The sequence below is a fragment of the Nyctibius grandis genome, chromosome 5, assembly GCF_013368605.1.
Source record: "Nyctibius grandis isolate bNycGra1 chromosome 5, bNycGra1.pri, whole genome shotgun sequence".
Taxonomy (NCBI): domain Eukaryota; kingdom Metazoa; phylum Chordata; class Aves; order Nyctibiiformes; family Nyctibiidae; genus Nyctibius; species Nyctibius grandis.
This window is the reverse complement of record NC_090662.1, coordinates 70,062,881-70,090,006: the sequence shown is the minus strand read 5'-3', so window position 1 is coordinate 70,090,006 and position 27,126 is coordinate 70,062,881. Positions and strand designations below refer to the sequence as shown.

The window sequence follows — 27,126 nt, the reverse complement described above, 5'->3', positions numbered from 1 at the left end:
GTCTAATCTCGTGTGTGTGTGTGCATCTATTACTTCAAGAATAAAGGCAAGACTCTATTCTCTTTACTATATACAGATTATCAACAGAATCATTTTGAAAATGCAATTTTCTTAAAATAATCACTGAATCACCAGCAAATAACTCTTCCACCAATTAGCAAAGAATGATGGGTCTAAGTTCAGTCCAAAGTGTCTGAAACATAGCGGTTCAAGTTAAAACCCTTTCTGGACACTTATAAATTCCAACAGCCATGTGAGGGAGGATGAGAGGAGCAAGGGATGGTAAGACCTATGTAAAATCAGTTTTGTTGCTGTTGCTGATGAAATCTCAAAGGAAAGAGGCTTAAGAACCAGTGAGCACATGAATACAAGCAATATAAAAATAATAATTTTAACTTCATTGGTGCTTTTATAATGCAAGGAGTGAAACAGCTTCTGGTGTATACTCACAGAGTGTGGAGATCCTTATTCAGCATGTGGGAAGAAACAAAAGAGTGAAAAATTACTACGTCCCAAGCAGTGCACTTCATGCTTACCCACTGTAGAAAACTACCTGTATAAAACAGTCTGAAAATAATTTGCTGCCAATCAGCATTTCAAACCTCTCTGTATAAATGCCTGTTAGACTAAAGGCAGTCACCTGAAGCTCTGACTAGTGGTCAACCAGGATGAAACTTCACCTCAGACATCTTGAAGAATTCATCTTTGGTTATTCTTATATTGATATAAGCTTCTTAAATTGATGCACACAGTGATAACAAGGTGATTAGGATTAAAAACACAAAACAGCTACCCTCTGGTCACTCAAGTCCTATATAAAATCAACCTCTTTTTTCTGAGATACTTCCTGGTTCGTGATGGCAACACCAACCGTGTGAAGATAGTTACATTAATTATGTATGATCTCATTTGTCTTCAGTGGTGTTGTGATCTGCTTCAGTCTTTTAGTGAGTTATAGGCTTTTGTGGTCCGGGTATTGATGAAATCTGCCTTCTTAAAGTCAGCCTTTGGAATGAAAGAAACAGAATAATTCATTAATTTCAGTGCTGTTTTGCAAGGGAAGGGTGCGTTCAGCTGCCTAAAAGCTAGATATGGGGGGGTAGGGGTCTAGGCAGAGTCCTCTACAGTCAACAGAGGCAGAAACAGCACCTCCCAGGAGCGACTCGGTTCAGTCTAAGATAGGTGTGATGAATCACTGGAGGTGCTTAACTCTCTCCACAGTCTGTACTGGGAGCCTATTCTTCTAGCTCAGCTCTACAGACTCCTAACTCTTAGGTGACTAATGTCAGCTGAGATTAACCCTATCTGAACAAAGAGTACAGAGCAATGCCAAATGACTCCGGATTTTATCAGTCTCACAGTGATTTCTGTTGCTTATTACACTGACTTTTCAAAAATGTCTAGGCATTAGGTGGCCTGCAGTTTTCAGTGCCGTACCTGATGTCTCTAGGGGACCTGATTTGCACAGGAACAGCAAGTAATCAGCATATTTTGAAACTCTGATCCGACAAATGTGTCTTATAGGAATACCCAAAGTACCAGTGACTTCAGAAAATTCATGTCATCAGGGATATTGCTGTACAATAAAGTCAGGAATGTAGTTGCAAAAAACCAGAGATAACAAAATCCAGCTAGAGTTTGTATGGGTACAGCACCCTTATTGTTGAATACAGATTTCTGGTTTGTGGGGCTGTATACTGCTGAGTGTGATGCAAGACTGTTAAAGGATAGTACACTAAGTAACTTTTTTTTTGAACAAATTTCAACAAAAAATCTACAAGAAGAAACAAGCTGACTAATAAATGCTAAAGGCTAGAACTTGAAAAAAATTGAATAGTTTTAGGTTATAGGGAATTTTAGGTGACAGAAATTCTGAACAGCGAGAAAACAAGGAATGAAAACAGTTTGAAATGCAGGTTGAAGGTAGGTAGGTTGAAGTCAACCCAGCTGTGTGTTGAAAAAGCAGTCATAGACCTTCAAAACGAAAGAAACAAACTGGTTTGTTGGCTGATTCATGCTGGTCATTTTTTGCTTGATTTTGACTGTGTCAGTAAATGTTTGCCAACACCTTTCCCAGGCCCTACCTTTTTGTCTGAATATAACTAACACCTGGGCTTGCAGGCCATAAAAACAACAAGGAGAACAAAACTGCTCTGGTTTTAAATCAGGAGGCTGCCTCGCCCTGCCACGGCTTTTGCTGGCACCTTAGGCCCTCTGTGTCAGGTTGGCTCAGTCAGTGGTGGACGGACACCTACTGCGCATCACTTCTCACCATCTGAGACTTCTGGCAGGCAGCAGCAATGTTTTTCATAAACTTTGACAGTGGATATAAAACCACAGAGGGAGAGAATATGAACACAGATGAGCAAAAATTAAGGGCGTGCATTACTTGTGCAGGATTATGTACAAGTAATCGAAACACTTAATTCAGAGACCACCTGAAATCCTATCATAGGTTGTTTCTTAACAGTGCAGAAGTGCTAAGGGCCCCAGAGGACAAATGAGAGGGAGCCAGGTCAGAAAGGACAGATTACATGTCTTTGCTCTAACCCAGATCTTACCTTTTTGTAAGCGCTGTGGAGATCGGTATGTGACCACAAGGAGCAAAGGAGGACTGAAGCAGCCCTGCTAGCTTTGCTGAACATATTACTGCAATTTTGTGAAAAGAATGATAAAACATGTTTAAATTCCCACTTCATAATCACAGCAGAGGTGCAGACTTCAGCACCCGTAACCTCATAGCATTTTTTCTGTGTCTCTCTCCTCCTAAATGCTATTTTACTGTTCCTTAGGTATTCTAGCACATTTCATACTGTCGTGACTACTGAAACAAATGCAACATACCTCCCTGCTTCACACATTCTTCAAAATTAGAGAGAAATGAAGTACCCTATAGCCTTCATCTTAGAGCAGCTATCATACTGTTCACAGTCAGCTGAGGAAAATACACCTCAACATAACAAGCATTCGAAAAGGTCTTTCCAGCAGGTAAAATCTCTGGTTAGTTAGATAGGATTTAAACTATTCAGAGCCTCATGAGGCCTCCTTTGCTGAGAGGAATTTCATCTTTCATTTTGTAAAAAGAGAGGAAGGCAAACAGAATAATTATTCATATTCACAAAGCATTAATTATTCTCTTTTGAGTAAACATTGGTTGCATGTAATTACATATTAAATTATGATTAAAGGAAATTCAACAGCAGTTATCTAAAATGCCCCTTTATAAATATTTTTAAGTACAGTTCTATCAGCTCTATAAAATGTATCTCTGCATTTCGCTGCTAAAGATTATCAGGGCTGTGTTACAAAGAACAGGAAATACAGAAACTTTTTGGTGACAGATAAGATCTGATGGTTAGCCACTATATATATTAGGATATAGATAATACTGTGCCATTATCTTCTGAGGAATTATTTAAAATGCTGGAACATGGCAAATTTAGCTGTGGAATTTTTTTCTGTATTTCCCAATATGTGCAATTCTTTTCACACCACAGTCACTTGTTTAAGCTGTCCTGTATCTTATGATGCAGTGTTTTCCATCCCCAGGTGGCAGAGGCTGCAGTTTCTTTTTTCCCTAGAGAAAGGAGGAGAGGGAGGAAAGGCTTCTCAACCATCTTACCTGTCATTCATGCTGATGGCAATAATCTTCGGTAGTCCATCAGCACTCAGGAGAAGACGTGCATTGTGAGAATTGCTCTGTGTCAAATTGTACAAGGTATAGCAGATGGACGCTGTGGTTTCACAGACAATATCAGGCCCCGGGACAGAATCGGGAAGTATCGAGACCAAATCAGGCAAAACTTCTCTAGCTACAAGTTGGAAGAGAGACAAGCAATTCCATTACTAACAGGTGCAGATTTATCTAGGGGTCCTACAAGACCTTATTCCTCCCATTATCACCTACCAGGGTGCTGTGTGCTCCCACAACAGAGACATGGTTTCATACCTGCATTACATCCCCACAATTTAGGTTAAGTTGCATCTGCCCTAAATAGGACAGTATGTATTTTCCTTCCTATACATAATACATTAATACCTCATGTACTGTAGTGAGGTCACTATGAAAGCGTTAGGAGCAGGCTGCCACTTCCTGAGGAATGTTGTGTGTCCTATAGGTAATCATGGGTATAGTGATATACAGCAAACTGAGTTTGGGTGACTACAGCACAATTGTTAGTGCTGCACTTGTCAGTGGTTGCCTACAAGGGGATGCACACGCACGACTTTCTAAGCCAGTGTGTAAGCTATTTATTTAAGAAGAACATCATATTCTGAAGTCCATTCCTACTCAAGAAACACTTAATCACTTTGACCACACTGGATGTGACCTTACCAGCCAACCAAACACCAAACACCAGCTCTGGACAGCAACTGAGTGAGTCCTACTGTACCCTGTGAGATCTGTGCCATATGGACCACAGCTGACAGAGAAAATTACAGCAGTCAGCAAGAGCTCGTAGCCAGCTGCTCCCACTGTAAGAAGTAGCACTAGGCAACACTTTAGGGCATTTTGGAAAGGAATGAGGCTTTTGTATTCAGTGTGAGGCCATATTGGCCATTCTCCCCTCCCTACCCAGTGTTTCATTTGGACAGAGCACTTTGCTCTCCATGAGTTCTGTTAATTCCTCCAGATGGGTGCGTGACAAGGTTCATGTATATTGAGATTAAACTACGTACAATTTAGAAAAGGACCTTTAAAACTGAATGAATCTATGCTAAGTATCAGTCAAAGCAATTATGTGAGACATGAGAGTCCGTTTTTTCTTCCACTGGTAAATCAAGGAAGGCGATTTTTAGAAAGTACATTTGGAGTATCTTGAAAATGTCAGTTCAGAACAAATGTTATTTTTGCAAGTAAAATAGGAAATTTTCTGCTGCTTTCCAATCATTTTACTTTTAGAGATGTTTTATATTAAATTTATCTCAATTTGATATCAAGGGTTCATTTTTCCTTCATAAATATAGACACTTCTACCTAGGAATTCCAAATGTTTTCCTCTGGCCAAAATGATTTGGAGAATTTGACCGGAATCCACACATTTTCAGTCAATCAAAAAGAACACCTTTTCAAGGAGAAAAGGTTCACCTGAAATTCCCCTAGTTCTCTCTACCATGGGCAATGCAAGACAATGACTGTGCAAGATGAAGCACCTTTCTCCAAAGCTTCATGCTACTCTGTCTTTCCTACATTCTTTCATAAATTGTTTTTCCTGATGAAATCCCAACTTCTCCTCAGTCCCAACTTCTCCTCAGTTTAATTCCTGTTCTTTCTGGGGGATTCAACATTTGTAATTTTTAACACCATATGGATTATTCCTTTGACATCAACCCAACAACATGTTATAATATTTTCCTTAAGAGGGAATGTTCTCTAAGGATCAAACAGTGCCCAGGAGAGAGTTCTGCAGAATTCTGGAGGTTAATCTGCCCCATGAACCAGCTGTATGCCTGTAATTTCCCTTTCCCCCTTTGGTGGCAACACAGAAAAACAGCAAAACTGTGTGAGTTGCAAGCTTCCAAAGCTTTGTGTCTAAAAGAAGAAAATCCAGTCTTTGCTAGAAGAATTAGAGATGTTCTATGATTTCTCACAAAGGATTACACAGCTGTGGCAGCACAGAACTTGGCAATCACCTTCCTTTACCCTATTTTAAGCAGAATAAAAACTCCCTCTCCAAATCTGTGTAGATTTTACTTCCATTAAGTATTTTTTGTAAGTAACATCAATGGAAGTATCTGATGAAGAATATACAATTTAGAGAAAACTTGAGGTTAGAGCCTTTGTCTTTCTTAGGCAAAAGTATCTGACCCAAAAATCTACTGAAGTCACGTATCAGTTTTTTTGCGTGTTTCTTTTTTTAAAGAAGGAAACTTTAAGGCAAAGAGAGCAGAGAAAGAAAGCCCAAGAGACAATGTTAGTCTTTGTTTACCTATATCATTTTGCAGAGAGGTGTTGCGAGACAAGTTCCTGAGCAGTGAGACTGCTGTCTTCTTTACTGTCGGGTGGCTTACATGCAGCATAGTTCGAATACTTGGAAGGCCATTTGCCTTCTGAACAACAGTCCGGGCCACTGCAAACGGCATCTGTTATAAGGCATGTGGCAATAGTGTGTCATTACCATGAATGTATAGCCTCATAAAAAACGCAGCAGGTTCTCTACATCAATCTAAGCATGTTTAAAGTAGTTTAAATCCAGAGGTACATATGAGCTGCAACAGAAAAGGAATGCGACATGAAAGAGGTTTCGAGCCCTCTTTCTCCCATGTGCTCTTTGGCCAGTTCCTCAGACTGAGGTCATTAGTTTCTTCACCACAAAAGTGATCTGCGGTTGTGTCAGAGCCTTCCTCTCCCCACGGGACTGATTATGTTCCACAAAGCCACTTTTTTGGTGCTTTTAACATCTACTGATACCTCATTGTGCAACGAATTATCAAATTCCACACGTGGAGGTGTACACAGAGTGACAAGCAATAAACAGCTGCACTGCTGGTTATGACTTTCTCTTCAATGTTCTTTCGATTTCCTTGTCTGTGAGCCAGTGACTTGTCAACGGTTATTTGAGCTCAGTGTGGTGGGCATGTTGCACTGCAGCCTGAAACTCTATGCGTTCATGTTAAGAACTAAACGACAAGAAAAAGGAAAAAAGCTGACTTACTGGTCCAGTGCCAGCTGTGAGGTTCTGAAGAGCTCCCAGGGATGCTTCCTGGGTATAGTTTCTGGTACTCTTTGCTATTAAGGATAGATATATCCTAAGCAGTGTGGAATGCCAGAGCAATTCAACACCTCTGGGATTGCTCTTTTCCTCAGGTAGCGGGGTGTCCTGCTGCTTCTAAACATGTAAACAGATCAAGCCTTGAGAAACAGTGACCTTATATGACTTAATGCATCACAAGCTAAACTAGCCATTTTGTAACTCTCTATGACCAGATTATTTGCAGATTGTCAAGTTGTGAACTCAAATGAGAATGTGTAAAATGTCAATGTTTAATTATACTGGCTAATCCATCCAAGAAAAGATAGGTATGGGGGAATCTGCTTTGCATCTCTTAGCAACTGACAGTAGGAACCATGGCCAAGAAAGAACAGAAATGGCCAGCTAGAGTTGTGCTGTGGGTGGAACAGAAGAACACAGAATACACTCCAGCAAAACCAATAGATGAGGAAGGTTCATCAATCCTTTTCTTTTGCTTTCGCCCTCGCTTAATACCTGTTTTTCCTCCAACAATTCCCAGTTGCCAGAATATTTGTGATCTGTACCACATGACATCAAAAGAAGAGGTCCTGAGACAGCCCAAATGCCAGAAAGTCATAGAAATGGCAAGTCACCTTGTGCTTGTTTCACTGGTGAAACCATCACAACACCCAGTCTTTGGTAGGGTACTTGCACAATTGCCATACATGGTACAGATACTACTTAGATCCATCACAGGGGATGAAACTGAGTGGCAGTATTCCTCCACTAATGAAACGGTGAATTGCTATGTCATTTCCATCAGCAGTAGCTGAACAAGATAATGGGTGTTAGGAAAGGCTATAGATAAATTTGCATTTTTGGGGCAAGTAAGTGTCACACTACCAGATACATCAATAACAGATTGTGAAGTAGATTACAGCTTTATTCTCCAGAAGTTGCTACAACTGATTAACAAAACAAGATGTAACTAAATATGTGCTTTACCTCTTTTACTTTTCTACTCCGTGTTCCAAAACAGCCCGGTGTTTTATCATCGTTAGAAATATTTCTTCGTTGCATATATATGGTCTGGGCATAGCTCTCAGGGAGCTCTATCTCTAGCTGGTACGAAAGATTGTGAAGAATGCACACACAGTTCTCTGTGGCCTAAAATAACAAAAGAATAGAAATCTTGAAAGCTTTGGCATGCGTTGAAGGGACATGTATAGACATGGGAAGAGCTTTCATTTCTGGATCTTCAACAACTAACTGCAGAGCTTCTAATGGCTTACAGAAGAGCTAGTCTTCATGTCAGTGATCCAAAAGACTGCATTTACACTGATAAATTAAACATGCCCTGGGATGTTCCTGAGCATTGAGGCCAACTGGCACACAGGGCTTGTGTTCGGAGCGGCATGCATGCCTGTTGGAAATGATCCTGGGACATTATAATTCCTGAATTGTGCCTGGGAATTGTTTGGGTGAGTGCTATTTGGCACAGACCAGAAGTGTGCCAAGGAATGTTTAAGAGCTTAAGAGTAAAGATGATCACGTACACACCTTGCCATAGCGTCAGCAAAAGGAAAGCTTTGTATCTTTCCTAAGGAGGAAGCACTTTTCTGTGGTAGAATGCTTTTTTAAATTAGATGTGCCTTTCTGGGCATGGCTAATGTCAGGTCTACAATTTCTGCGTGATGAATCTAGTGGCAAATAGCTTTATTACCAGTTCCTCTTTTTTTGAAAGTAAAAAAGGAATGAGCGGTTTTAAGACAAAATGCAGCAGGGAGCTATTGGCACAAGTGTAATGTGCTGAATTCTCCCTGAAGCTAATGGCACTGAATATAGGGGCATGTCGAAGCTCAAGTAACCAATCCTAGAATAGAGATATAAATGGGCAGCAATTACCACTACACAGCACAAGTTATAGCAGGCATGCTAGAAGTGCCTCACAGGCTGCAGCTAACCTTCCTTCTCGTAAGTGACGGCTGGTCTTCTCACCCAACTTCACCCAGCTAGAAGACAAGCATCTAGTCTAAGCAATGCTCAGGGTTCATCTGCAGTCAATGGTGGGAGGAAGAGAATGAGAGGAGATGGCTTCTGGAGGTGTCCGTGTCCTTGTAGTTACTGGCTTAGGCAGCAAGTATAACTTCTAAAAAACTTAGGAAAATTAATCGCATTCTAAATGATGCAAGCTCCTTAGTTACACTGCTGCCCAAAGGGATTTAGGTTCTTCATTTCCTAAGGGGTATGTATATAGCACTAAATATACAGGAGAGTAACCATATTAATTTTTTAAGCTTCTAGCTAGCTAGCTCCCTGAGACAACTAAAGAGGTAATATCTGACTCATTAGGTGTTTCAGTATCTCTGAAAGCTGTGGGAGGAATATAAGTCTGTTGTCAGAGGATGTAGGGAGGCAACTAGGAAAGCTAAGGCCTCCTTGGAATTAAACCTTGCAAGAGAGGTCAAGGACAACAGAAAGGGCTTCTTCAAATACATTGCAGGTAAAGCCAACACTAGAGGCAATGTAGGCCCACTGATGAATGAGGTGGGTGCCCTGGAGACAGAGGATAAAAAGAAGGCGGAGTTACTGAATGCCTTCTTTGCCTCTGTCTATACTGTTGGAGGCTGTCCTGAGGAGCCCTGGACCCCTGCGGCCTCAGAAGAAGTCAGGATAGAGGAGGAATCTGTCTTGGTTGATGAGGGCTGGGTCAGGGACCAATTAAGCAACCTGGATGTCCATAAATCCATGGGCCCTGATGGGATGCACCCGCGGGTGCTGAGGGAGCTGGCGGAAGTCATTGCTAGGCCACTCTCCATCATCTTTGCTAAGTCGTGGGCAACAGGAGAGGTGCCTGAGGACTGGAGGAAAGCGAATGTCACTCCAGTCTTCAAAAAGGGCAAGAAGGAGGACCCGGGTAACTACAGACCAGTCAGCCTCACCTCCATCCCTGGAAAGGTGATGGAACAACTTGTTCTTGGTGCTGTCTCTAGGCACATCAAGGATAGGGGGATCATTAGGGGCACTCAGCATGGCTTCACCAACGGGAAGTCTTGCTCAACCAACTTGATAGCCTTTTATGAGGATGTTACCCGGTGGATAGATGATGGTAAAGCTGTGGATGTGGTCTATCTCGATTTCAGTAAAGCGTTTGACACGGTCTCCCACAGCATCCTCGCAGCTAAACTGGGGAAGTGTGGTCTGGATGATCGGGTAGTGAGGTGGATTGTAAACTGGCTGAAGGAAAGAAGCCAGAGAGTAGTGGTCAGCGGGACAGAGTCCAGTTGGAGGTCTGTGTCTAGCGGAGTCCCTCAAGGGTCGGTTCTGGGACCAGTTCTATTCAATATATTCATTAATGACTTGGATGAGGGATTAGAGTGCGCTGTCAGCAAGTTCGCTGATGACACAAAACTGGGAGGAGTGGCTGAGATGCCAGAAGGCTGCGCAGCCATTCAGAGAGACCTGGACAGGCTGGAGAGTTGGGCGGGGAGAAATTTAATGAAATATAACAAGGGCAAGTGTAGAGTCCTGCATCTGGGCAAGAACAACCCCATGTACCACTACAAGTTGGGGATAGAGCTGTTGGAGACCAGCGTAGGGGAAAGGGACCTGGGGGTCCTAGTGGACAACAGGATGACCATGAGCCAGCAGTGTGCCCTTGTGGCCAAGAAGGCCAATGGCATCCTGGGGTGTATTACAAGGGGTGTGGTCAGCAGGTCGAGAGAGGTTCTCCTCCCCCTCTACTCTGCCCTGGTGAGGCCGCATCTGGAGTATTGTGTCCAGTTCTGGGCCCCTCAGTTCAAGAAGGACAGGAAACTGCTAGAGAGAGTCCAGCGCAGAGCCACGAAGATGATTAAGGGAGTGGAACATCTCTCTTATGAGGAGAGGCTGAGGGAGCTGGGTCTCTTTAGCTTAGAGAAGAGGAGACTGAGGGGTGACCTCATTAATGTTTATAAATATGTAAAGGGCAAGTGTCAAGAGGATGGAGCCAGGCTCTTCTCAGTGACATCCCTTGACAGGACAAGGGGCAATGGGTGCAAGCTGGAGCACAGGAGGTTCCACTTAAATTTGAGGAAAAACTTCTTTACTGTAAGGGTGACTGAACACTGGAACAGGCTGCCCAGAGAGGTTGTGGAGTCTCCTTCTCTGGAGACATTCAAAACCCGCCTGGCCGCGTTCCTGTGTGATATGGTCTAGGCAATCCTGCCCCGGCAGGGGGATTGGACTAGATGATCTTTCGAGGTCCCTTCCAATCCCTAACATTCTGTGATTCTGTGATTCATTCTGTGATTCTGTGACTTTATGTCACGTTTTAAAAAAAGAAGTTTCTAGCTTGCTCTGGTGATTCTGACAATGTTTTCCCAGTGCTATGGTATGTTATTCTTTTAGATTGCAGGATAAAAATACTTGAAAAAGCTTCTTACTGGACTTTCATCTTTGGTGGCAGTTCTAAAAGCCCCAGAAATAAGTATAAGTTTGGCCGTTACATCACAACTGTTTCTGAACATTGGTTTCTAAACAAACAAAAAAAATGTTCTCTTAGCAATTTCCCCTAGGAAAAGATCTTTCATGTCAAAGAATACCTTGTCATTAGGCTCGTGGTCTGCAATAGCTCCTTGAATATAATACACAAGAGAATCAATCAAGCCGTCGCATTCTCTCATCTTTTTCCTTCCTTCTGGGCCAGCAGAGCTCATGTTTCTGTGCAGGAAGGAATAAGTTGGTGAGAAGAGATTTAGTCAAAGATATTTCCTTGTGCCCCTCTGACAAACTTCCAGCTAGATCTTAAAGATACTGAAGTTAGGTTGACTGCTTCCTTTCTTCAGAGCTGTAAAATAATCTGAGCCTCTGCTAAGCAAAACTTTCACTTTGGTGCACTCCCAGACAAAAATAAATACTCTGGAAAAACTGTTGTGTTTGGATGGATAAGGTAAGACCTGACTCAAATCTTCCTCTCAAAGTTGAATTAATCCTTTTTAAACAGTAAAACTCGACTTTTTTCCATTATTCCATTTTTAGTTATATTTTTAATATTTAGGACAGTAGCTATGTCAAAATATCAGAGGAAAGACACCTGAAAAAATTTCCATGCACACAACTGTCCTTTAGCATTCACCTACACCAAAGCAGCTTGATCCAAGATAACTCATCAACAGACACACGTTCTGAGGGTTTTAGCAACATTTGTACATTAACACGTAAAGATAACCGATGTCAGTTATGGTGCCAAACTCACATGGCAATTCAGGTGCTTGTGGATATGCTCCAAGAGGTGCTAGTAGGCAGGAGGGGATGCGAAGGCAGCCAAGCCGGTAGGTCGGAGCAGCAGCCTGGCCCTACTGCTGGGCAAGAGGCTGAGAGGATGGATCACGAGGTGGCTGACACTGCCATCGCTGCCAGATCAGCAGCATGAGACAAGGAAGAGGAAAAAATATACCACGCTCAGCCGATTCCCAGCTTCCTGGAGAAGCTGCTGGCATCTAAGCAGAAAAGGCTGAAACCACTAGAAGCTGCTCAGTCAGAGAGGGAAATGCCAGATGCCTTCTGCAGATGCCTTCTGCTGTTCTACCACAGCGGCTCAGACACTGCTCCTCACACTTTCTGCTTCCTCCAGACCCAAAGGAAGCCACTGTTTGCCCAGCTTTCAAGTAACGTTTTCTCTGGTTTGTGGCAACCCAAGTACAACTTGAAAATGAATTATGAAAGTGATTTAAAAAGCCAAACACACACTTGCTGCTTGAAGTTTGACTCTACAGAAGCTACTGATTTCCAGGGAAGTAACAACACTTACAATTTTGGGGTATAATTATTTTTACAACTGAACAAACTTTGAATTATGGAATGCTGTAATTATAAACCTAGGCCTCATTATTTTGGACTCCCACAGCTCTGCTGGGCAAAAGGCTGCATGCAGTATTACATTCCAGCTTCTTTGTTTGAAGTAACCGTAAATACAACCCAGTGTTAGCATCCGTCACAGAGAGGGACATGTTCCTTTAGATAGTTTCAGGATGTTTATTTTGCATGCTTACTTTACCCACTGGAAATTACAATGGTTTAAGATTTATTAGTGACAAATCCAGTAAGGTACAGCTTTAAACTTTCCTGTGGCTTATGACTGTAAAATGAATGTAGCATTTTACATACTGTCAGTGCAGTTCTTCTGCTTTTTTTTTTCCCTGGGAAGTACATATTCAGATTAAATACTAATGTGTTGTAATTATAGTTTTACTTTAGGTTATGCTGTTAACAATATTGTTATCTATTAGCTCATTTATTCTCTCGTGGAATTATATATAACAGAATTAATTCCTCAATATGGCCTATTATAGACATCACTCTGGAATTTAATTTTACCTATATATGTCACATTTAAGGCATGTCACCCTTTCATATGTTTACGGTTATGCAGACAGAAATGTACATGTTACAGACCTTCTAGTGCATAGCAGAAATAGTTTCTGCGGTACACAGACTAAAAATACTATTAAAAGATAAGTGTGGAATTTCCCTCGCCAAAGACACTCCAGCTGATACAGTATTTTGTTTTGTCACAGTACATTATTCTAAAAATCCCTGAACTTTTGACAGCTATGACCATGCTGAATGGCTGTGCAAGAAGAGGCCATCACCTGGCCTTGGTGTCTAGCATAAATATGGTGGAACATACAGCTTTATAGCTCAGGAGGCAGACAGGAGCCTGGATCAGAGGCACTGTCCTGTTCTGCAAAGGAAATGAATTACTGAACTCTGTTTCATTAAGAAGATGATGCTCAACTGTTCATCCAGTCAGAGATATCAGTGTGTGTCTGTATGCATGTCTGTACACATATGGCTACTCCATTCTCCACCTTGCCCTGGCATATCATCAGAACCACACTGAGACAAATACATCTGTGGAAAAAAGGATCAGCTGGAGTCAAGATCAAGAGTCTTCTCACAGAAAAACTCTTCTGCTACCCAATTTATGGTATCTCCACCTTGCATTGGTATTGTGGATGCATCGTATCTATCTATGATGTGCCTCATTTATCTCAACCTGTATTTGCCGCTTCTGTTCTCTCTTGCACACATGCACAGTGTAACTATATCTGTAGCCGAAATAGCTCTTTGCCCATGTTCCTGTGGCGTTTGTGGAGCATGAGCTAATTCCCTATTGGGAAATATTGTTTTGATCCAGATATGTGAGGTAAATACAAAGAAATGTAACATAGTAAAATCAAGTGTGATTTTGAAAGAAACAGAATGATAATATATGTTCAGTTAGATTGCAGATGGCACCAAATGAAAGGGATACTCCCTTTAAGCCAGTACTGAGTCACACGCTGGCTGCCTATGTTGGAAAAGGTTTTTGCACTGCTGTGAATGATCCACACAACTGATAAGAAGAGGGCATTTGCTCCTGGGACTCATTCTGATAAAACCGGTAATTCAAATTCAAATCAATTACGTTATAACAATTTCCTGAAGCAGTTTGGGAAATTCTATTCCATTCGTGTCTTACACAGTTCCAAAATGCAACAGGGAGGAAAGGTATTTGGGGATCTACTTAGTAACTACAGGTGCCAGGCTGCAAGCTGCTTGCTGGAAATAATGAAATTCCTTTAAGGAACTGGGGGAGCAGATAAACTGAAGAGGAGGCAAGAAAAGATAAGAATGGATGGAAATAAAGGAATGGCAATGCTATGCAAGAGGCCTTGGTTCAAAGACTTGTTATCATCAGTCATTTGTTTTACGTTCTCTCTTAGAAGCTTCCATTACAAAATTGAGCTGCCATTATGCTTTTCAACACACGGTGAGAGCTTTGACTTCACTTCTCTCCAGAGCAAATGAAAGCAGATGTTTATGCAGCATCCTGGTCTGAAGTGCAATGATCCTACTTCCTCCAGCTACAGCTTTCCACTGTCCCTGTGGGTCACTGTGTAATTCACAAAGAGCTTAAAAGAGAGCTGGGACAGACAAAGCATGAAAAAAAATAATGAAAAAGGAAGTATTACTTCTATTTTATTGGCTCGGGAACCAGGAACAGAGACGTTAGCTGACTTTTCTGGAGACAGTTGTCTAGAAAGTTTTGAAGAATTAGGATACATAGGGCCACAGGTTGCTTCAGTTACAGAGCAATTAAAAAGAACAACTCCGTAATGAAACACAGCAGTTGTGATCACTAGCTCCAGCACTTAAATGAAATGTTTTGCAGGAGGAAATGTCACCACTAAACATACATTTTGGAAAGTTCAGCGTTGCAGAACTTTTGGGAACAGGTATTTCAAAGTAAAAATGGAAGGAGATCATTATCAGCTTTCAAGGTGTAATACAGACAGCCTTCTACTAAGCCTTCCTTCTAATCAGGGGAAGAGTCATGCCAGAAATTCACTTATGTATATAAATAATATGCAAAACCGTATATTCTGCATGCTGTTGGCATCTTACCCTTTCAGACTCAGAGGACGAATATGAGGAGGAGGTTAAGTATCTTGAAGATTTCTTCTCATTTGTATTGGAACTGGAGACAGAATTATTATGTGTAGGACTTTCAGGCCAAGAAAAAGTAACTTTACCTTTAAAATCCAACAAGACTTGTCTGCAAAAGCCTGCAATACTCCTGTAGATAGTTTAATACACCAATTTTACTTGTTCAGCTTGTTGTCAGGCAACCAGTGAAGTCTTTTGATTTGGCTTACTTTGCCTGTTCAAGCACAGTGCTTTTTTTTTCAGGACTGAAAAATACCATTACTTATTCTAACTGCTATTGCAGAATTGTGTGGTGTACACAGCTTCTTTTTATTATGCCAAGTTTTGTGACCTGCGATTTCTGTAAAACTGTGTCAGAAGCAAAGCTTTAAGACAAATTACAGACCTAGAGAATGGGATTAACAAATCCTTCTAATGTCAGACTTCCTTATCAGTGACTGCATACACTGACACAGGCAGCCCACACTCAGGACTCCACAATGCTTCTGGCAATAACTGGTTATCAGAACGGGGAGTGTTCTGGTCATTCACTCATTCCAGTGTTAGCATTTGCAATATTATCTGCTAGATGTGGGTTCACTTCTCCTCCTGAAATTCTGTCAAAGAGGATGAAGAGAGCTTTAATTTATTAGTTGGTAACTGTGTGGCACAGCGCGTATGCCCATGTCAGATGACAGCGTTAGATTTGGACTGCGGGTGTCCTTTTCAGTCAATAGTTGTATATAAATTTTTGAAAAGAATTTTTGGCATTCTCCTATAAATAAGTACCATATTATGCATAACATATTGCACTTCAAAGTACTATTTTTATCCTGTAATAGAAGCTGCAGGCTATAGACTTTATCAACATGCAAACAAACATGTTAGTATTACAAAAGGGAAGACTAATTACAGATTTATATTCTGGCAAATATATATACTCTTTAAACATCTTCATTAGTAACATCATTCCCTCAGTGTACAGTTTTTTACTTTGTGGTGTGCTCTTCTTTTAGTTTTCAGCATTTTTTTTTAATTAATACATAAGGAATGAATACTTCTAGTAACCTACCTCGGAAGGTTAATTTCCAATAAAGAGACGCAAACTGATTAATCTTAAAAATCTCAGATATTTGGTCTGTACAAATATGGCAAGCCTCATTAAAAACTATTCTTTTCTAGAAAGCATGTTGGCAATCCTGCAGATCGACTTTACCTCTGAATCATTCTAACTGTTCTTGTTCTAATTATAATTTTCAGTGTTCAAGCTCTTAAAAAGGAGAAGGACTAGAATATGGACATTATATTTTTAAAATACTTAATGTATCCTTGAACATCTAGATAAGGGTAGTTTGAGAGACTTTTCATGAAGACTGCAGATCTAACTGTAGCTCTGGAGCAGCCTCACTCACTGACTTCCTGTACAGAGTAAGGTATGTTCAGAATCTACTTTTACTTAATTTAAAACAACTCGGCTGCTGTTATGCCTTATTTGTTACAAATCAAGTCGTGTCAGGTTGCTGCAACAAGCTCAGGAAGAGTAATACCACGCTAAAGCTGAGAATGATTCTGTGCCCCCATTGGCTGGCTTGTAGGATAGAGACGGATCCAGAGCCCAAACATAGGAGAGGAGCAGGTCACGCCACCACAGAGCAGCCCAGCTAACAGCCAGACTGGATTCTGTACACATGCAGCTTGGGCTAATTAATACAAAAAAAGACAACTTGCTTCATTTCATAGACAAAACCACTAGTGTTACCTAGACAGGTTTTATTATGGGTAGTTAATGTTTCCCTGTATTTTTTTCATGCCATCAGAGTAAATAAAAGCTAATTATTACTTAGACATGAAGTTAATTAGTAGTTAGTGGGCTGACAGGAGTTCCTGCAGAAAAAGGTGCTTTATTGTTGAGTATTTTGTATAGCTAACAATTCATTTGTGTTCTGAAACCACAAGTCAGATACAGAGCTGTTTACACCGTAAAAATTCATGCAATACAGATACAACCACCTTGCTATAGGACATGTTAGCAAAGCAGGTATGCATAAGGCAAAACTGGGCAGCTTCCCCGCCTCTAAATTTCAAACTTAATTCCTTGTACTTTACTAAGAGTTTAAAACTCAGGCTATGCCTTTGCATTCGTACATTACTCATTAATTATTTCAAACTATATCCTTTCATGCATTTTTGAATGTGTAAACAAAAGACATGCATCTCATACTCATATTTGTACTTACTTAACGTGCAATGACTTTGAACTCAAAGGGCCACAGTTTTATGGACTGTTATTTTTAAAGGTGCTTTTATTAAAGATGTGATTTTTATACTTCAGTTATTTAGGGGTGTGTTTATTGAGGCCTTTGGTGTTTCTCTGTAGTAGCTGTTACTGTGTTCATGAGGCGATTAGATGCTTGCAGTAGTAAATACACAACTGTAAATCTATTCATCCACCCCATGGCTGCAGCCTGGCCTCGATTTTCTCGAACTTGTGCAAAAAGTTGGACAGGGCTTACTTTGGTTTAAAAAATGGCTTTTTCCTAATTTATGTTAAGTCATTTTCTAATCAGTTCAGCTAGAGATTATGATACATCAAAGTAAGCACCTTCGGCAGCAGCTGAAAACTGAACACTTCTCTGTGCTTGTAGGTACCATATCCCCTTTCCAAATCATCTCTTTAGATGAGAAGTGATTATGGCTCAAGATTAACTCTATGTATTTATCGAAAAGGTACTTGGAGGTGCTACTGAATGTAACTATTAGTCGTGCTTTATATGCTGAGCAGAGAAAAACAGTGACTTGGCCACTACTGAGCATGTTCTGCTTACTACCCAAAGGACTGCTCCTGTGTCTGGTAAAGCTGGTAGGACTCAGCAGGTGTTACAGCAGGTGAGCAGAACTTACCAGCACAAATGGCAGAAAACACTGTGGTCCCTTTAATACCTAATATTGCTGTAGATTAAGATGACCTGCTCAAGTGTCTTGAAAGAAAATTCCAGGTACACGAGCAATTCAGTTGTCCCACTGATGGACCTATGACACCAGAACTAATCCTTCAAGTATGTTGGTCTTTTGGCAGCCCAAATGGCACTTATAGGGCTATAAAACAGTACAGCGCAAAGGGAAGAAATTATGAGAGAAAGCTGCCAACTTTGTGGTTCTTATGGGAAATGCTGACACTCTTGGGTGTCTGAACCTGAGACTGCTCAAAGGAACTGCCCACAATGAGTTCTCCACTGTAAACATCATTACCACTGCTTGAACAAAACATATGTGACAACAAATTTCTGTTGAGGCTACCCTGAAACAGTGATATGTGAATATAGTGAATTTTCTTTACTCTTTATAGAAGGCTAGTTTCTTGTTTACATAGAATCAAATTCTCTAAATGGAGGTATGTGATGATAAAAATCCTAGCACAGCCTATAACCGTGTTTTGCTCCACCACAACTATGCAATTGTGTTTCAAAGAAATAAACCTTACTGCTTTACCTGCTATACTCTAGGACTCTTCATGGGGTTTTGCACTGTTACTTTTCAACAAACACAATCATAAATCTGTTCTGCCAGTCAGAAGTATAGACACATGCTCAAGCTATGTATAAGAGTCTTAATTATTTTGAGTTTGTAGAGTAAGTATATTTTTCTGTGACTCCAGTGGATAGTTGCTTATTATGCTTCACAAATTTTAGAAATTAAAATGAAGCAGGAATTGTTTATGAAAAAGGTATTAACAAAGTGGTTATAAATGATACTTATATGGGTCAGAGAACTTCATATCCTATGAAAGTGTCACTCTTGTATTTGTATCAGCAGATCACACAACTTCAGACCTAGGCTTTAAAGGTCGCCACACTATACATCCACTAGAGCACTGGTCTCCCCAAGGGGTGCACAAGACAGTCTATTGGGGTGTGGGAAGGAAATATTTTTGTACTATTAATAAATAAAATTACAAAAATTAAACTAGTGTCTATTTCATCTTTATGTCATCCTTTTTAATTTCTGGTTTTATGTATGTTTTATAATGTACATAATATATTAGCACAGTAGTACATGTATAAAATTTATAAATAAATAAATATACATATACTGAGGAAGTGTTCTTGAAAGTTTTTTACTGATAGGGGTGTATGATCAAAGAAGTTTGTAGACCACTGCACTGGAGTCTTAAAATAACTTTAAAAGGCTCACACAGTTTTAAAGTTTCTTTTAAGTTACTGTTAGCTTTTCTCCAGTCCTAATTTGTAATACCACTCCTATAACCCTTTAAAAAGCTTTGTTTTTACTACTATCATCATCAGGCAAGGGCTAATACTATACATCATACAACCAACTGTTATTCAGTGAAGGATCTCTTTGACTTCAATGCAACTATGCACTGCAACCAGACCTCTACTATCTCCTGTTATGGATATATTTAGACTGTGGAGTACCCACCAAATGAATATATAGGAGCCTTATAAAAAAAGCTGTTTTCATTGTATTGAGCAGTAATTCTTCTCGTCTGATACACATGAGGCATTTCAAAATATGAGCTGTAGGCAAACTCTTATCTTGGAGCCATCAAAGTTCAAAGCAAGAAAGGAAATAAGTGTGCAGGCCTGTTTTATCATCACTATTGTTTTGGGTACCTGTAGACCAAGTACTCACCTCAAGCATCCTGTGGCATTGTAGAATATATCAGGGTCAAGTAAAACACTTGACTTAGGATAATCTCGATCTGGCCAGCCCGAATAAGGGATGAGAACAGCTTCGGTCAGCATCTGCAGGGCTTCTCTAATCAACAGATGCTTCAGCTGGTCATTGGAGGACAAATTCCACAACAAACCTACAATATCCAAAATAAAATTAGAGTGGCAAAAAGACTCCCCCACAGTTTGAAAGACCTAATCTCAAACTCCTTGAAGTTAATGACTGAAGGAACATGCCTGGCACTTGATATCCTGAAGTGCAGCAGAATGGGGTTATAAGAGTTCACCAGACCTGATCTGAGGACATGGATATGGGAAAAAAAAAGGGTCATAATTATCCAGGTAATTAAAGTCAGATCTCTAGATAGTCAGTCTAATGCCCCCGACTGAGAAGCGCAGTTTCCCATGGCTCTGCATGCGCACTGCCCATCTGCAGCAATCATCTTCTCTGTTACTGAAATAAAACACAAGCTAAACAGAGCTAACAACACCGATGCCAGTGATCATTCTCCACACTTTCAGGGAGGAATTTGTCCCTTCTGGATGCCTGGCAGAACTAGTTGCACTTCCAACTACCAAGTAAAGACCAATGAGCAGGAGAATAAACTTGCATGCAAAGGGGGTAGATTGGAGCTACAGAGAGTTAGTTTACAGTCTTTGGAAATCTGCTGGAAGACAGGAGATGCCCATTACTAAGTTTCTCTAACAAGTGTTAGCAAAATTCTTTATAGGAGGGAAAGCTGTTAAATGCTGGTTGGCCGTTACTGTTCAGACATTTGTCACTAAACAAATCATTAAGTAATGCTACACACCTTGTCTACTCACAATCTCCAAACACCAAAAAAAAAAATCTCAAATATAATTTTGTATAATTGATTAGCTTTGCTTATATTCTATTCCAACAGATGACAATTCTTTTTAAAGCATTCTTCCCCTGGAAAAAGACACGTATTTCTGCTTTTCACTACAAAGGCATTCATTGTTTTCCCAGCTTGCTGCTCTAAGTTTCACAGACCTCCTCCTCCAAACACTGGCAGAGTATTAGTGAATGTTCCTTTCATCAGTTCACCACAAAAAAAATGTTTCTTTTGTATCTCCTTACACTTTGAATTTAATTTCAGCTATTGTGAGCAATAGTAAAAGCAAAACAAAAGCCAGCCAGAAGCAGCCCATTCCTTCTGGGATCAGCTCTTCAACCTCTGAATCAGGGGATAAAAGGAAGACTGTACTTTCCTGAAGCGTAAGTAAGGCTTATAGGAAATCAGACGTGCAGTCCAAAGGGCATTGGTAAGGGAAGCAGGTTAAGACAGAATGGCACAAATGCAAGGGCACAAGGACAGAATATCATATTAAAAGGAACAAGTGCATTTTGAATTATAGACAGATACCTAGAATAGAATTGCCAGAACAGAATTTGAGATGTTGCTCACACTGTAAATTTTCCAACAAAAATCCTACCTTTACCCACAGGCACTGTCTCACTGGGCTCAGAAGGACTCTCTCAGTGGCATTCTGGGTGTGGATGAATTTGTTCACATTAGAAAATATCTTTAGGAGTGGGCTCTTTTCTTGCAGCTATGCTGTAATGTATTCATAGGGGCATAGTTTTCCCTTAGATCGTTATTTGGGAAAATGGGTGGGGTCTCCTTTTAAATTTATATTTCTTTTAATGACAGTTCTGTTTGTGCTGTAATCTTCCCTGCAGGAAAAATTTTCTTTCATTTCTTAGATTTATGCTGCATGATAACAAGAATAAGAGGGTAGATATTCCCTGAAGGCTCATCTGGCTTACCTTCAGAAGCTAATCCTTTTTGTTTTTTTTATGCCACAGCTATTTTACTTTCTGTTCCTCAGTATGCTCTCCGAATACTACAAAATGCCATTCCTGTCTTGGTTCCTGCATTATCTCCAAGTGACATCCTCTCCTACTATTCAGGAGTAATCTCATTCTTTTCCTAAGAGATTTGCAAGAAGTTTGTTTGCATGTCAAACAAAGGACAGAGTCTATGGTTCCTTTACTTTACTTGTATCAATGATTTCACGAAGCTAGCAAATTCAGTCAGTGTGATCTTGAGGTCTCATTCCCCCTAAGAAGAAGTCATATAAGCACAGAAATTGCACAGAGAAACCAGGCAGCTCTTTTCTGCACAGGGGCATTAGGTAAACTGGTCCATGGCAACTTTCAAACCACTGTCATAAGCACAAAGCCACTTTGGTGGGGTTACTGGTTTGGTGCTTTTTGTGTGTTCTCCTGGGATGCACAGGCTGTGAGGCAGGACACAGCACTTGCTATAATCATTATTTATCTCCATACACTTTCATCGCTTTAGTCTTTTCATAGGACGATATAAGGCACACTGCATAACTATGCTCAGGCTGTATTCCTCAGCCTAGGTCTTGACAAAAATACAGGCGACCTAAATATTCTTTGAGAATATATGATATAATAGGGCTTAATACTAGGCAAGGGTTTGTCTGTATTAACACTGCTGGTACTAATAAGCCAGTGATCTTAAAGATAAGCTTCTAAGGCTGAGATGTACATATCTCACGTGCACAAGTATTAGATCATATTTTTGACAGGTAATGAAGTACGGTATGTGAAAACTTCCGTGTCTCAGAGTTCTAACTTCCTTCTCTCCAACAGCTTCGTTTGTGTATTTTTGTCCGGTGGAGTGCTTTGGTGCCATGCTTCCTACACAGCAGCAGAAACAAAAAACTTTCCTCTGCTGAGCTTAGATATCTATTAATGAGTATCACATGGTTTCGATGCTTGGCCAGGAGTCTTTCACCAGAGTTAAGGGTGGTATTATCAGGTACCAAGATTATTTTAATAATCTCTTACAGGGGAAGACATTCAGCTAATTATCATATCACACATTTGGAAGTCCATAATTTACTGGCAAAGTAGGCAAGTAATAAGTATGATGTGGAAAGACAGATGGGCCTCTCATGCTGACCAGGTGGAAGCCCAAAGGTTCTGCATTAACCTTTTCCTGGAAGTGTTTCAACACTGCAGCGTGATTGCATGCATACCTATGATATTCTACTAGTCCTATAGGAAGCCAAAGGCAATGCAAGAGGAGAAACAAAACTTGTAGGTGAGCCATCAGTCAGACAGGGAAACTGTTGCTCAGCAGGGTTTAACCATTTTGGTAGAAAGGCACTCAGAGGTTTGCATTGTGTTTGGAAAAGCCTTATGTTGTGGCCCTTTTTGGGCTACATAATCTGTACATGACAGCAATTCCAGTGTTTCCTAGGTATCGCTGTGCATGCCAAGATCATCAGGAAGCACTGACCTTAGTAAGCATATGCTTAACAGTGACTGTCTACCTCCTGTCTGCAGCCCGCTCCTTGCCTGTCTTTGAAGTGTGGGCTGGGAAAGAAAGTGTCTGGAAGCAAAGTTAATATTCTCATAGAAATTCATTCACCTAGGCTACCCTTTGCCCTGTAGGCTCCTTGCAGCTTGCTAGGGAGCTGGAAGAATTGCTCGAGTGATGGCAAAAAGTATGCCCTAGTGCCATTTTCACCAAGGGATCAGTGTACTTCCTCCTGACTGCACATTTGGTCTTGAACAAAGTGAGAAATACTTCTCTCTTGGTGTATTTTTAAAGCCATCCTGTGCAACTGATAGGCATGAAAGTATATCAGACTATTTTGCTTTACGCAAACTACAGCAGCCTGCTTGATTGCTTAAATATTTTGTTGGTGTCTTATGTTTCGTAAGTAAATATTCATGTTCAATGACAGCAGTAATTGCAGAAAGAAGGTGCCCCTTCATCCATTTTCATACTGGTGAAGAGGAAGACAGTAATATTCACATCTGTATGAGTTATCCTGCACAAACAGTCAAAGCTTTTGTCAGAAATTATGAAATTGCTAGCAAGAAAAAAGCATTAGCTTTCTGGCTTCCCTCACTCGTGTAATAGCACTGAGAGACAACACACTATACAATAAGTTACTAAGTAACCCAGTTCTGCATCTGATGAATGTAAAAAACTTTAAAACATTTTAATGTTGCAGAGCTGTAGAACTGAGCCAAAAGAGCCAACAATACAAAGCTTTGTTCTCCAGCTTAGAGAGCACAGTATTTCAAACACTTAAAAGAACGCAGAATTACAGAAGGTCTCAACATGCCTTTGCTTCAAGGCAGGGCTGCTTGACACCTTCTGTATCTTTTCAAGCACTGCTATTTTAATAGCTTGTGTTCCTGGTATCTTTAAAGATCACTTGAAATAATCCCTATTCATTTATTCATAATGTTTTCTTCCATTTATAAAATATAAGCTTGCTCTTCCTTTGCATGTTAACTAGAATGCATGTGGGTCACAAGCAGTTGACTTCCTAGAGACACGCTACGGTCAAACAGGACTGAAAAGACAAAGTGGTGGGCAATTCTTAACTGGCTGCTGCAAAGCAAACAGGGCAGTAAACACAGGTTTCTTCGTGACTAATGGTGGACATTTCCTCCTGCCATTCCTTCTGCTACATGGATGTACAACAAGAGGTGTAATACGGGGTTACTGATCCAAAGGGCTCTTCCTTCAAAATTGCAATGGGCCCTACTAATTTTTAACAGTTCTTCCTCAAGGACACTGGCAATAAAAGGATGAGAACATAAGCCCTGCAAAGACTAAATCCAGAATGCAGGTCACTCCACTGATGGTGCCATACGATCTTTAGAGCCAAATGGATGTCTTGCAGGAATTCTCTCCCCCGCATACAGAAAGGAAGCACGCTGTTGCTGTGGCAGTTTTCTGCTTGTCACAGATCTGAGAAGACAGACTCAGGTGTGAACAGCTAGGAGTGAGCGAGCTCAGAGTAGAAATCTGGGGCAGTAGTGTTTGTGGGGAGTGGGACAACCACTTTCTACCCACAGCACCTGACAGTTCTGGGGGACAGTCTTCAACAAGAAGCTCCCAGTCTGCACTGGCAGCATAGTGTCAAAAAGTGAGGGCTGAGCTGCTGCATAAGTAGCGGGCATTAACTACCGTCCCAGTCACCTCTGGGACTGCTCTGATCACTGCTCACCAGAGTGGTTCTACAGAATTTGCTATTTGGAGCCTCACTTTCTTTTCTGGAATATTTAGGACTTTAAGCTTTCTGCAAACAAATAGACTCATGTCATTTCTGAAGAAGCTTTAAGAGGGGAAGTTGCAGTTCCTAGTCTCTTCTTACTGTCTTAAAGACTAGCCTTCAGTAAGGACCTTGTATTTTCACCCTAAGGGAAGAGCTTAGAATAGGTGACAATGCTCTTGTATTTAGTCACTAAACATTGGCCTAAGTAAACAATCATGTACCTCACAGGGAAAGCTTGTGCGCTACTTAAAGCACTTCATGCTTGACGGCACAGAAAACACTACCTGTTATTTGCTTTTTAGTTTCTACATCCCTGGTGTGTCGGAGTAGGCGGAGCAAGAGTGGGATCCCTTTCTGCTCTGACACTTCCAGTTTGTTGTCGTTGTCCTCATACACCAAGTTTCTCAGAGCACCACATGCTGCCCGCTGAATGTCCTCGTTCTGGACGTCAAGAAGCTGTAGAAGTTTGGGGATACCACCAAGTGACAAAACCTGTGAGGAAAACAAAACACAGCAGAGAATAGTTAGACACTATAAATGACAAACTCCACCTTCCCCCCCAGCAAACCTTTAAAAAGTCATAGGGGCTTTTTTCCTTTACTCATATTTGAAAGACTTGAAGCACAGATCATTAATCATTTGGACACGACTGTTAACTTCTGGGCTTTCAGATGAGTCATAGTTAAAATCCATAACTAAGGGAGGCATCATATTTTAATAAGTAATGTAAGAGAATGAAACTAAATCTCCTCCAGCTTTGCTGCAGATTTGTACTCTTTGACAAGACATTTAATTGCTCTGTATTTTAGCTTCCATGTTGGTGAAATGGACATTTGAGATTTAACTCTGGCACATTTATAAACTGCTTTGAGATTTCTGGATGTAAAATGTTCCTGATATGCCAAGTTTGTGGTTTTTTTTTCAGCAGCCAGCCTGGTGGAAAGACAATATTTTTCTCTGTTAACTTCTGTGCATGTATGGAAAGTGTATTAAATAAGAATACATTATACTTAGTACTTCTTATCTGTGGCATACTGAGAAAATAATAGTAAACTAATAAACTTCAAAATGTAGACCATTAAACATTGTAAGCTAGTTAACTACTGAACCACCCACACTTAACAGACTACTCTTCAGTGTCTAATTCTTTAGAAAACGAGGTTTTGGCCCCAAGTGAATGAAGAATTAAGATGTTATTTTACAGCAGCTGTACAGAAACAAAGTTTCCAAGTTCTACATGTTGTGGCAAATGAATCCCATACGAGCTGTGATGTGGCATAAGCAAGCCTTGGCTCATTTAAGAATGGATTTACTATGGAGAATACCTTACATCCATGTACAATTGAGGACGGTTTCCTCCAGCATTTCAAAATGCCATATGGTTTTGTGAACAAGCTCGTCCTTGTGTAGAATCAACAGCACGTGAATGACTAAGAAATCTGATATAACTATTCTGAGTAGTCCAGAGTGTAAGGACAAAAAGAATTCAATACAACTGACAGGTGCTGGCAACACGAAGAAATGAAATGTAACAAAGCCTTTTGCCCTTCATGCCCTGGTAAACTACACTGTCTGCCTGCCTTTCCTTTGATTCAGTCATACAAAAGGCACAGTTTCTTGCTACTACACAGATGACCTGATTCCCCCTGCACTCATTCAGCAATCATCTAGATGCTAGCAGAATGAAATACAGAAATATATATCTTAAGTGGAGCACGGAGCATGCTGAAGGCACATCGACCTATTTTATTACAGTAGATAAGCCCTTTTGACACTGATAGCATAGTTGGTTGGGTTTTTTTAAACATTTATGCAGACTTTCTGTTGGTAATTTTAAGGCATTTATAGCTCTTGTAAAAGAAGTGGTGCTCCTTCCACCTAATGTGCAGAGAAAAATTTACAAAAGCTGTTCATTGGTCTTTCTAAATTTTCATTGGTAGACAAAATTCATGAAAATACTATAAGACCACAAGTTCACAAGAAAAAGAAAAGCCACTAGACCCACAGACTACCAAGTATCAAGGAACAAAGCATCAGGAGACAAAGAAAAGGAATGCAGGCTGAAAGGCTAGAAAGGGGAAACAAGACAATGCACACGTGAACAAGTCTGATGGGCATCAAACAGAAAAACTCAGCTAGGATATGTGGGATAGACAGGAAAATAGACGAAGTCTTCAGGCTGACTGCTCCAGTTTGAACTCTATTACTCATCCACTTGTTTTTCAAGGAAG

At 40.6% G+C, this 27,126-nt stretch overlaps 1 protein-coding gene across 1 annotated transcript in view; it reads right to left on the bottom strand.

Annotated features, from left to right (window-relative positions):
• Positions 1-936: 936 nt before the first annotated feature.
• PKP2 (plakophilin 2) overlaps positions 937-27,126 on the bottom strand; it is a 45,501-nt gene continuing 19,311 nt past the window's right edge. The window contains exons 5-13 of the mRNA XM_068401607.1: positions 25,180-25,387; positions 19,776-19,953; positions 11,258-11,375; positions 7,680-7,841; positions 6,657-6,830; positions 5,931-6,084; positions 3,623-3,812; positions 2,562-2,649; positions 937-1,005 (exon numbers count right to left, since the gene is read on the bottom strand). Coding sequence (XP_068257708.1) covers positions 937-1,005; positions 2,562-2,649; positions 3,623-3,812; positions 5,931-6,084; positions 6,657-6,830; positions 7,680-7,841; positions 11,258-11,375; positions 19,776-19,953; positions 25,180-25,387 — 1,341 coding nt within the window. The remainder of the gene's footprint in view (positions 1,006-2,561; positions 2,650-3,622; positions 3,813-5,930; positions 6,085-6,656; positions 6,831-7,679; positions 7,842-11,257; positions 11,376-19,775; positions 19,954-25,179; positions 25,388-27,126) is intronic.